Source organism: Mauremys reevesii, linkage group 7 (genome assembly GCF_016161935.1).
Source record: "Mauremys reevesii isolate NIE-2019 linkage group 7, ASM1616193v1, whole genome shotgun sequence".
In the NCBI taxonomy this organism is placed as follows: Eukaryota; Metazoa; Chordata; order Testudines; family Geoemydidae; genus Mauremys; species Mauremys reevesii.
Genome location: NC_052629.1, coordinates 41,646,127 through 41,658,348, shown reverse-complemented (window position 1 = coordinate 41,658,348; position 12,222 = coordinate 41,646,127). Strand labels below are relative to the sequence as shown.

Below are 12,222 nucleotides of genomic sequence, written 5' to 3'. Positions count from 1 at the left end.
TAGTCCTGGACCAATGACAGTTTGATTGTCCAGTATCTTGCAAGCATCAAGAGCTAGAAATTAAAGCTGGATCTTACTGGACAGCCAGAAGGCCTAACATTCCAGTGGTAGAAAGCATCACTATTTTTAGAATTGCAATAATTGATTTATCATTTCTTTTTGGATTTAAGAAAAAAATTAGTTAACGGTTTGCTTTAATTACTGTGATTCCTGGCAATTAAGATAATTTGGGTTTATAAGCACAATAGAAATGAGAGTGGTGTAGCATAATAAAAGCAAGTCTCAAACTGTGGTTCATGGAATGCTATGCTATAGGTATGCAGAGAACTGGCTGGGCACATGGTGCTCATTCTCTATCACTTGCTTAACTGCTTTTAGAGAAAACTAAATATCAGTATTACTTTTCCATGCAAATAATTTACTGTCATTGCCACAGGGATGTTACACAATTGCAAACAGGCAGTTAAGAGATCTGGGTGGTCAAGAATGGGTGCAGTGATCCATGGGATCACAACTGAGAGGAAATCTGGCTGTCACTAGACAATCCATTAAGATGTGGGCCTCACGGCAAAATCATTTGAGAATCCCTGGTACAATTATTTTAACTTGCACTTGTACACATTGCTAGTGGCAAATGTGTAGTGCTACATGCTGGTGGCAAATGACACATTGGTAGCTTTACCACTAGAAATTGTACTGTCATATCCCAAATGTGTGTCAATAAATCCTATAGACCACATCTTCTCTCTGCGCTGTAGGTGGATTAGATGGAGGGCAGATCAGAAATAGCAGCCATAACTAATTGTTATTGCCATTTTTAAACCCTAGCTGATTCTCTCTCTGTCAAAAAGAAAGACAACTGAAGCAAAGTTAAATGTAATTCCTTGTTTAAATTTTAAGTAGGATTTTCTATCTGACTTATTACTGGATGAGAACTGAATCCCAGGAGATGTAACCAATTCTTCTCTTTAATTCCGCAGCCAGAGAAGCATTTCCAAACTGCACATTTCATCCTGGTGCCAGCAAAGACAAAGAAAGTAAGTGTTCTCTATAATGCCCTGCTTATTATCCTGTTTTATGTATTTTCCTAGGCACAGGTGTTCATTTTACACATTTGCATTTCAGACAAAACCTGGACAAAATAATCCAGCTGCAAGAAACAAACTCCAGTTAAATCCCTGGGAGGTTTATTCCTTAGCTTCTACATAGTAATAGCCATTGGGACATTGTGTAATCTGCAGGATGGTTGTGTCCTAGGTTCCTGGAATCTCCTCAAGCCCAGACTCTCCATGCAGACTACAAACTCACTCAATGGAAATCACTCATAGCACATACTGAGAGAATTAGGGTTATGAAACAAAGCATGCTGGGCCAAATTCTCTGCTGGTGTAACTATGGTTCCATTGACTACACCAATCTACATTAGCTGAGCATTTGGCCCTGAGGCTTTATTGTGGCAGTATACAACTGCTAGCTTTCACTGCATGATTGTACACACAGTGCTAACTAACCTCCCAAAGCTACGTCCCAGCATGCACATAAAACCTGGGATAAATTATTTGGGGGTGGTCTTGCCTGTTGTTGCAAAGTCCTGGTGAAGAATGTGGAGAGGGGTCTTCCCAAAACAACAGATAGGACAGCAGCGCTTTCCCCCTTCTCTGTGTTCCTGTCAATATTCCATCAAGTCCATTCTAACTCCTGGTTGGCATTCCCTAACCCCACACCCAAAGCCATATCCAGCCATTTATTTTTACACAGAACTCCCTCATTTATTTCATGGAGATTTCAGTCTGTGGATCAATGGCAGGATCAGGCCCCACATGGCTAGTTGAGTCTAATGTGAAAATGCTGTAGCTATCATACTTTGTGGCCCTCCAGCTATTTTCTGTTTTGCCCCTTCCTCCACATCAGTGTATTTTGGAGTGTTTTCTGGATGCTCACTTATTCACGCGTAGTGGTTAATATTTCTGCAGCACCAGGGATGTGCATGGTGCTTTACAGAGAAATAAAATACAAAGGCCCTTTTCTGAGGAGCTTATGATACAAAAGAGCTGGAACTTTGGGAGTAATTCATTGTGTTTGACTGGCTGGACTGGTTTACCATCACCCAGTGATCTGTGATTGCTGGTCCAGGTCCCAAACTGCGCAAGCAGTGAAAGTAGGAAGTGAGCCATTAGAAAGAGGAATTCTGCAGCGCGCTGTTCTGCGAACTACCCTATGCAGCGCAACCACACAAAAGGCCTGGATGGAGTAAATACGAGAGTCCAGTTCAGGGAAACACAGAACAGAAGTCTGAGATTTAACTGCTACTGCCACAAGCAGAGAATTGAGCAGCGAATTATTTTAGAGAGCCGAAGTGTCAGAGAGAAACCTTTTCCTGTGTGATACCATGAAAACTCTGTTACTATCCTGAGACTGAGTCATCTCTCTTCTGACACAGAAACTATTTTAATTTGAAAACATACGTATCTAAAGAGGAAATCCAAATCTCACATGAGTGATCAGACCAATACCTCACATTAGTAAATAACCTATTTATGCACCTAAGTGCCAATTTGAACCCTCAAATGTGGTGTCCTGAAAAGGATGTCCACATTATAAAATGAGGCCTCTGTGTTAATACAGATGGCTTCCCCCTCGGGTACAAGTTACTTCTCCTTCCAGTTTTAGCCTCGTGCCCTAGAACATTGCAGAACTGGTGCTTATGCTAAAGGACACCATCAGACTTTGCAGCAGTGTTTAACACTGGGCAAATTCCAATATCAAGCACCAAAAGGCTAATGGAAGCCAAGGGACTACTTGTTTGAATCCAGGGGCGGCTCTAGGCACCAGCAAAACAAGCTGGTGCCTAGGGCGGCAAAATCTAGGGGGCGGCAAAAGGCTGGGGCCCCAGCTCATGCCGCCGCTGCCAGCCGAGGAGCGGCCCGTCCCCTGCTGCCGGGGGGGGCGGCAGGCTGGGCCGGCGGACCTGCCGCAGTTATGCCTGCGGGAGGTCCACGGAGCCAGACGACGGACCTGCCGCAGGCATGACTGCGGAGGGGGCGCTCGTCCCGCGGCTCGGCTGGACCTCCCGCAGGCATGACTGCGGCAGCTCAAGCGGAGCCGCCGGACCCGCGAACCGTCCGCAGCCGCAGGAGGTCCAGCCAAGCCACGTAGTCATGCCCGCGGGAGGTCCGCTGCTCCCGCGGCTCCGGGGCGCCTCCCGCGCATGACTGCTTGGGGCGGCCAAAAAGGTAGAGCCGCCCCTGTTTGAATCTGACAGTCCAGCATCCTGCATGGGGGGGAAGCATCGAGCAGTTCCAAGGAAAACGTCACTTACCCCTTGTGCTTTTCAGACCTTTTTTTTTTTTTCATCCTGTCATGTCATTCTGAGGGTTGAACCACCGTGTGCTTTGCAATTACATCAGTCACAGGCCTGATGCCTTCACTTGTCATCCTTTAGATTGGGAGATAGCAAATCAAAGCCTCTGCTACTTGTCTCTAGTGGCTGTGGAAAGGGATATGAAATATCCCCTGGCACTTTCCAGAAGAGATGGGGAATAATCACCAATGTGCCCTAGCCAACATTCTCTCTCTCAACAGGGATCTAATGTCCTGTGGGTTTGAGCTGTTGCTGGGCACAAAAATAGTTCATCTGTTTGTCCCTGCAGTCACTAAACTCCAGGTATCTAACTTTTTTTTTTTTTTTATTAAAGATCCCTTGAGACTGGAAGATGCTATGTAAAACTAAACTCTATTCTGCAGCACAGCCCCCGCCCCCACCCAGAATTCTTAAATCTGCAAGATGATGCTAATTCTGAACCAGATGCTATAGAAAGAAATCTGGGAAATCATTGTCCTACTGAAAATCTGTTTATACTGAGTTCAACAGAATCATGCGCCAGTAATACATTTGGCTGCATACTGATAATATCACCTATCAAAATCCTGTTCTGACCCATTTTAAAATAAACCTGACTTCTCAGGAAGAGGAGTCAGTCAGGGAAGGGTCCCCAGTGACAATAGGAGATTCTTTTTTCATTTTTTTAAAATGAATTAATTTCTAGCCCTCATGATTGTGGAGAAAGGTTTGAAAACATGACCCGTAAAGGCTCAAGAACCAGAATGCTAATAAAAATAACTTCATTTATTATTTTTAAACCACACTCATGATCTTTGGGCCTGACTCATGGTTTTTGAATGCCTGGAGTCGGCAGTACTAAATATATTCTGTGAATTTATAGTACTGCAAACGCCAGGCATTAAAAAACCATGAGTCAGGTCCAAAGATCATGAGCCAAATTCAGACCTAGAGAAAATAGAAGGAAATCTACTGATTTCAGTAAACTTTAACCCTTGCACAAGAGCTGAATATGGTCCATTTAGAATTAAATATATTCTGTACTCTAAATAAGGATAATGTAATCAGAAACCTCAAAAATATACACCAACTTCATCAAAAATCTCCTTTCTGTCACATTGCCTGAAATCAGTTCTAAATTTGCCGGAGCATTCATACCATTATACCACTCAGGTATATTTAGCCCAGATCCTGATGTTCACTTGCTCGATATGTTCCTCTTTGTTATAAGATGTTCTCAGCAAGAATGGTCTGCACCGCTTGAAAATGCATTGCTTTCTGCAGCTAGCCTCCCACACCCTTGATCATTTGGAATATCAGCATCAGCATGATCCTCCTCCCTTCTTCTGAATCTCTGGGCATTCCCAGAGAAGATGCATCAAATCTGCTCTCACTTTTCTGCAGGTCCAATGAATGCCACTGACTGATTCTGAATCATATGCAACTTGCTGGGTCACTAGCCAGTCCTGAAAGGAATCTTTTGCTGAATTAACTCCAAACCTACATCCCAATCTAATTACTTAATATTTTTGCACAATCTCTGCCTATCAATTCTGCAGCTCACATATCTGTCCTGACTTACTCCCATTACATTTGCTGAACTTGCAGTACATTTCATTAAAAAATTACAAAGGCCAGAGATCAGATCTTTAGCTTCCACAGAAAATCAAGAAAATTCCTTAGCTGGATCTGGGTTATAAAGTTCTTTCCAGTATACAGTCAGTTTACTTATTACTGCCCATAACTGTAACTATTGCTAGTGGTCCTGTACCTCTTCCCCATATTAAAAACAGCACCAAGCTATATGACTGAAGACATTTTTCCACCACAGTATGTTGACATACAGCTGAATGATGATTTGGCTAGTGAAGACAAAGAGTGATTAATTTTTGTTAGCTGACTGGGGGTCTGATCCCACGCTCATTGAAGTCAATGGGAGTCTTTCCACAGTCTTCAATGGACTTTGTATCAAGCGTCTTATCACTTATTAAATAATTTTCTACTTGTATCTGTAGTACAGCTGGGACTGAACAAAACCCATGTATCTGAGCACCCTTAGAGCTTGGAGAAGTTTGGTTTGGGAACCAAATTTCATGGCTTAGACCCAGCTCAATTCTATAGACAGAAGAAATAATGCCACTCGCTACTCCTCCAAAGCAATGTCAAGCCTTCTGTTATAAGTTTGATGAGTTATCCAGGTTTCATAGGAGTAATGGTAGCATGCTTTCATGAGACTTCTGGGAGCATCAGTATCACAGAATGCTTCTGGCGTATCTTGAGAAAACCAGTACATTCTGGAGGATTTCGCAGACAGGAAACGATAAGTTAAATCTTATTTCAGTGCTAAATTCCCTCATTGGCCTGTTTAGTGGGTATTCAGTACAATGTTTTGCACATTGCTTGTTTTTCATTCTTGCTTTGCACTTTATGTATGATGGGAAGCCTGAACCCACAGAACCTTTTCCTTTTTACTCTTGAATGCCTCAGCAGATGAGAGGTTCCTGAGAATTAGAACTAGGAGTTTTTAATTGTTCATTCAGAAGAGAGCCTGACTTTAGGCCATGCAGTTTGAAACAGCTCTCACTGGCTCACTTAGTTCACCTCTGGCTTCTTTGTTCCGTTTCAGACATCACAGCAGCTGCGCTGGCAACAGGAGCATGCATTGTGGGCATTCTCTGCTTGCCCCTCATCCTGATCCTCATCTACAAGCAGAGACAAGCAGTCAACACCAGGCGTATGTATCAAAATATTCCCATTCCCTCACTCCTTCCCTTCCTCACTTTTATTTCAATATCTCACTGAAATGATTAGCATTAACTGATGTTGGGATAATGTCTTTGTGGATTCTCTCTCTTAGTCGGTTATTGCTAGGACCTTTCATGAAGAGGACACGACATTCAGAAAGCCCTAATATCTGCACCAATGCAGGAATAAGTCAGCTCTGTCATTGAGCCTGTCAGGGGTTGAACTGACATTAGCCAAATGATCCCTGTCAATATTAAAAAGTGTGCTGTGTGGCTAAACACCCTCCCTGCCCCCTCCAGTGAAAATGTATCCAGTAGCCACCTGTGTGCATAAACAATCAGGCCCTCTGAAGCCATTTTCATATTGCCCATAGGAGGCATTCAGGGCTAGAACAGGCAAAGGCTCATTACCAAGTCCACAGTGATGTACTAAGATGCGGACTGTGAGACACAATGACTTGGGCATCAGGAAGATAATTCTGGTCACCACATTATTAGCAATGGATGTCACTCATCCTAGACCCATATTTATCTCTGTTCCACACAAGCTTGTGTATTCTTACTGCTTCTTACTGTAATTATACATCAGAGTGTAAGCAGAAGCAAGTTAAAAATGGTGGGAAACCAATAAAACCTGGGGGAGAGGAATACATCCTCACATCTCCTAGTGGTTGCATTTGTGCAAAAGAAATGCTAATTTGCAACTGTGGTTATGGAAAGCTGCACATACTGTATGTTAAAGAACTACAGCTCATCAGTTTCAGCTTCCTCCTTTATAGCTCTGTGCTGTGGCCTTCATTATGTAACTCTGTTAAGCATCCTAAAGGCCAGCGTTACACATCTGGGTTTTGGCAAGCTATCATATACGAAGAGCAGGCTGTCTAGCCTGGAGAAAACAAGCTAGTTTACATAAATCTCTTGGGGATTAGTGATGGGGTAGGGAACACAGATTGAGGCAGGGCAGTTTAATATAACTGTAAATATGCAACAGCATGTTTTAAAGTGTGCCTGGGCGTGGCAGGGTACTTTGATTACATGACACCAATTCTTGGTCACATCAGATCTCTTACACTGTTGCATCAACATTTACTGAAATATAATGTTAATTTTTTTAACTCCATAATTTGAGCTTCATTATGTGACAGAAATAGCTTTTCTAGTCTGCTTTTCTTCTACTCAAGTGATTGAAAAAATTAGTTACTACTATAACTTTCTTTAAAAAAAAAAAACCAAAACACTCCCTATATTCCACATTCCTATGGCAACAGAATCCCAGAGGAATGTTTCCTCCCTCCCACCCCCTCCAGCCCTAGGAAAACATGTAGCTCCAGGGGGAACCCAGGCAAGGCCCTGCTCAGACTCTTCTAGGGCTATCACTCATTTTAATGAGCGAGCAGAAAGAGACACCCCCTTCTGCTGTGGTCTGGGCTTAAATTCAGCCCACAGGGCTGAAGCCTCGAGCCCCGAAAGCTGTGTGAGGGGGATGGGGACTTTGAGAAATAGCTTATGAGAGAATTTAAACCCTGGTTGTGGTGACATTTCATCAGTCCTTGGGAAACTGTAGAGTTTCTCTGAGCCAGTGGGTAACTATGTAGCTCTGACTACAATAAATTAGAGAAGTGATTTGTGTTGCACAATCTGGTGAAATGTAATTAGTGAAATATAGCAGCAAGTTTCAACATCGATTTCTAGCTGAAAGGAGGGGCCTGTGTTGGTGCTTCTGTACCACTATGTCAATAACCCTGGTGTAGCAGGGTGCTGGTGCAAAGGCACCTAATTAGCCCCTGCTCAGCCAGCCCCAATCAGGGGAAATAGATTGGGGCTGGGAAGAAGTCTGGTGCCTGGCTGTTAGAACTGGCTGCACCTGTGGGCCTGAGGGTTCAAGGGCTATAAAGGCTGGCTGGCGGCCAGAAGAAGGGGGATGGCCAGGGGAAGGTCAGTGTCCAGGCTGAGGGCAGACTCTGTATAGGAGAGGAGATTGTCAGGCCTGCAAGCTCTGTATATAGTATATCACTGGTGGTGGGAGAACTTGTGTAAATAAAGCCGTGGGTGCTGCAGAACTAGAAGCTACTCTGAGCTTTACTGGGGCAGCCAGTGGAAGAGGGGTGGGCAGAGGACTTGTTACACCTGGGTACAGGAGTTACTGCCTGCCACATGGAATACTGCCCTGTGCACAACTTGAGGTTGTTTTAAAGTGAATGGAAAAGCAAAAATGAACATTGAGTTAACAGAGACTGATTTGCTGAATGTCGCAGCTAACCAGGCTGTAGGGAGTGTTCGGTACAGAAGTAAGTTTTATGTATTTCAGTACCTTTTCTCCTGTTTCTGAAAGATCCTGATTTACTGGACATATGCCCCAAAATGTGACATCAACAAATACCAGAAGTCTGACTGAAATCAATGCCAGCTATGCTTGTTATGATGTCACAGAACAATGCATTCTGGGATATAGTCATTGAACCAAGAAATATTATTAGGATTTGATAGGGGTAGGGTGGAGAAGAAATGAATTTGAAAAGATTAGCTTAAATTTATTTCTTTCCTGAATGCTCCCCCACAATCCTGCTCCATTTGGGACTGAAATCTGAGTTTAACTTGGGTCAACTTTTGCTTTGCAAGCCACCTTTAAGCAGAGGTCCAGGAGAAATGGTTGGCAGCAATGACAGAACAAACTGACTCGGGGAGGGGTCTTGTGATGAGTATAGCATAAATACTCCTCACAAAACAAGGCAGTATGAATGCTCATCCACACAGGCCTATGGTTAGCCATGTAGCATACAAAGGCAGAATGCAATGGACATGCACGCATACTGCAGGCTAAAGAGGGGGCAAACATTTCATAACTGTGCAACAGACAAATGTTGCCACCTTTCTTGTATGCATATTGTCCACAGAACACAGTGCAATCTCCCAATTGCTCAACATTAGTCAACAGAATTCTCAGGGCCCGATAGCCCATTGCCCTTGTGTTGGTGCATAACAGGCAGAGGCCACCTGTGTGGGAGAGGGAACCTTCCCACTCCCATACAATTACAGTCACTGCCATTGGTAGGAATCAGAAGGACTGCTTCTTCTGTGTGCTCCCAGGGAGATGCAGCATCCCAAAGGGAGAACGGGAAGGCAGAAAGGAGGCAGGGCCAGGAATGTGCACTCTCACTGAACTGCGAAAACCAGCTACTACCATCTTGAGGAAATTTGGGGCTGAAAGAATCTTAGCAAGTTAGAGGTTGTACAAAACAAATTAATAAGGAGAATGCTCTGCCTCCCAAACAACATTTCAGTGTCTTACTCAGGGCACGGGTAGGGGAATGTGAATCAACAACAGCAGCTTCCAAAGTCATGTCTGGAGGAACAGTTCAACAAGATAAATTCTCTAAAGTCCCTCTGTGCACCTGTGAGTCTGGAGTAGAAACATGCCTCCGCAACTGTCCTTTGAGGGATTGTGGCTCTGCACAGTCCCCCAGGCATGGCAGTTTTACTCTAAATGGTAAAACTTAGCTCTTGTTCTCTAGTATGTTCGGTGAGAATTTGTTGTTCAAAATCCTTTTTGTTTTGAATTAACACATAAGGGCACAGATACCAGGGTGACAGGCCCTATGGGATTATATCAGGGTGGGACTATTTACAGTCTGACAGACAATTTTTTTCAATGGTCTAAAATCCACATGCATATCCCGATTGCTTTGAAATTTGCTATGCTTCATCAGAGTTCTGGGTAGAGTTAGTGTTCAAAGTTTGGGGTCATTTGGGCAAGGGGCTCCAGAGATACAGCTCTTCTTTAAAAAAAAAAAAAGGCATCAAGATTTACAGCTATTACAGCTTGCACACACCTGGAGCTCAAACTATGACTCTGATCCTCCCAAAAAGATAGTGCCTGTTCAGTTTTGATCTCAGTTAGTGTCCGGTGCCCACTGTCCTGCAATATTTTAAAAGTTATTCAAGGTAAAAGTTGGCTTGACAGTATGGCTCAAATTAGGTTGAAGAGCCAGAGAAAGTCATTTGAGAATATGCAGCAGGTCTGGTGCTCTGGTGGTGGCTGAAGGTGATGTGCTGTGGCCAGTGATGAGCTGCCAAAATATTAACAACCGGTTCCCTCCTCCTCACCCCACGAGGGAGTCGTGCCCCCCCGTTCCCCGGGACCCCTGCCCCATCCAACCCCCCCCCCACGTTCCTTGACACCCCACCCCTAGGACCCCTGCCCCATCCACCCCCCTTCCCTGTCCCCTAACTGCCACCTCATCCAACCCCTCCTCTTATTCCTGATGGCCCCCCAGGACCCCTGCCCCATCCAACCACCTCTTCTCTCTATGCCTGACTGCCTCCCACCACCTCATCCAACCCCTTCTCCTTCCTGACTGCCCCCCAGGACCCTTGCCCCCATTCAATCCCCCTGTTCCCTGCCCTCTGACTGCCCCGACCCCTATCCACGCCCCCACAACCCACCAAACACCCCCTCCCTGCCCCCTTACCACACTGCTTGGGGCCCGGACCGGTTCTGCTCCACCGGGACCGCAACTGGCGCCCTGGGGCTCGACTCCCCGGGCCAGGCCAGAGCCGCTCGGCTGGCACCGGGACCGGTGCCGCGGGGCCCGAGTCCCCGAGCCGGGCCGAAGCCGCTCGGCCAGGACCAGCCCGAACCGGGGGCGCTCAGCCAGGGGCAGGGGCAGGGGGAGGGGGAGCCAGACTGGACCACGTGCGCCATGCCTCCGTAGAGCTCTCCGCGCGTAACTCCCCACTGCCCGGCTTACCTGCCTGCTCCTTGTTTCAGCCTTCCCACGAACATTTGATTCGCGGGAAGCAGGGAAGGGGGAGGAGAAGGAGGACGGAGTGTTCAGGGGAGAGGGGGCGGTGAGCTGGGGCCAGGGGCTGGGTGGACAGCTGCCCGAGCCTTTGTTAAATTTAAAAGCTTTTTTAGAACCAGTTGTCCTGGAACAACCGGTTCTAAAAAGGCTTCTAAATTTAACAACCGGTTTCTGCGAACCGATGCGAACCGGCTGGAGCTCACCACTGGCTGTGGCCACTGAACCTGAACTACATTCATGTACTGTGAGGCTGAGTCATGCCTTTGGCAGCATTCTGAGAATATTTTGTTTCCCCCCAACTTTTCAGTTTGCTAAAAATGTCAAAAAAAAATTCAGTTTGGGTCAGCCTGAAACTATTTTTCAGTATGGTTGACAAATTTAAAAAAAAAAAATAATCAAACAGCTCTATACACAGGTGACCCACAATCACACCCCTTCACTAGCACCACTTTCTTAAAAAAACCCAAACCAACAACAATAAAAATTCACTGCCCAAAAACTTAATTAATACAGACTTAAGTTTGACTGGCAATATCTCCTACCCTTGCAGAACGTCAAAGTTAAGGTGCATGCCATGGCTACCACACAACCTCAGTGCTGCCCTCCGTTAGCTGGCAATGGCTCAGTAAGGGAGGTACCACAATAAATAGATAGAAGGAATGACTCAGGCAGCTCCTGCTAGTGAGTTTCATTGTGGGAATACTCATGAGAAGAGAGCACAGAGGGGTGTGTACACAGCCAAAGCCAAATGTCCTAAAATCCAAATGAATCATTTGGAATTATCAAGTTTCTTCCACCTCCACCACACTCTTACACAACACACACTGAACATACATGACCACATGCCTATAGGCATGAAAACATTTGCACACAGACCTTCACACACGTGCAGCATATACGTCTGTACCCATACACAGCCAGTTCACACATGCAGTAACTATGTGCATACTCGTATGCACAATACCTACTGGAGTTGTATGAACTTGTGCATATATACAAGTGTATTAACAAAGAGTTTTACTGGATGAGGCTCTCTGGAGACCTTTGTTAAAATTCCCTCCCCCACATTTAAAGGGAGGAGTGAGATGATTTCACAGTCTGTGAATGAATTCACCATCCCTGCCAGAGGTAACTAATTCCTGGGGCTTATAAAAGTACTTCTGAAGAGCAAGGATTTTGAAATTGGAATACACCAGACTGCACCAAGTGTCAAGTATTTTTTTTGTTTTAAATCTCAGAGATTATATCCCCTTGATATCTCATTAGGCCTTTAGTCCCACCTTTATTACCTATATGTTGCTCAGGAGCAGAGTACAAATATTTGTAGTATGTGCAT

The 12,222-nt window shown here is 45.0% G+C and overlaps 2 protein-coding genes across 16 annotated transcripts in view; one reads left to right on the top strand and one right to left on the bottom strand.

Annotated features, from left to right (window-relative positions):
• CDH23 (cadherin related 23) overlaps window positions 1-12,222 on the bottom strand; it is a 509,234-nt gene that overhangs the window by 77,504 nt on the left and 419,508 nt on the right. The gene's annotated exons all lie outside the window — the stretch shown is intronic.
• Window positions 1-12,222, top strand: part of VSIR (V-set immunoregulatory receptor) — a 43,279-nt gene that overhangs the window by 17,481 nt on the left and 13,576 nt on the right. The window contains exons 3-4 of the mRNA XM_039481223.1: window positions 981-1,037; window positions 5,967-6,074. Coding sequence (XP_039337157.1) covers window positions 981-1,037; window positions 5,967-6,074 — 165 coding nt within the window. The remainder of the gene's footprint in view (window positions 1-980; window positions 1,038-5,966; window positions 6,075-12,222) is intronic.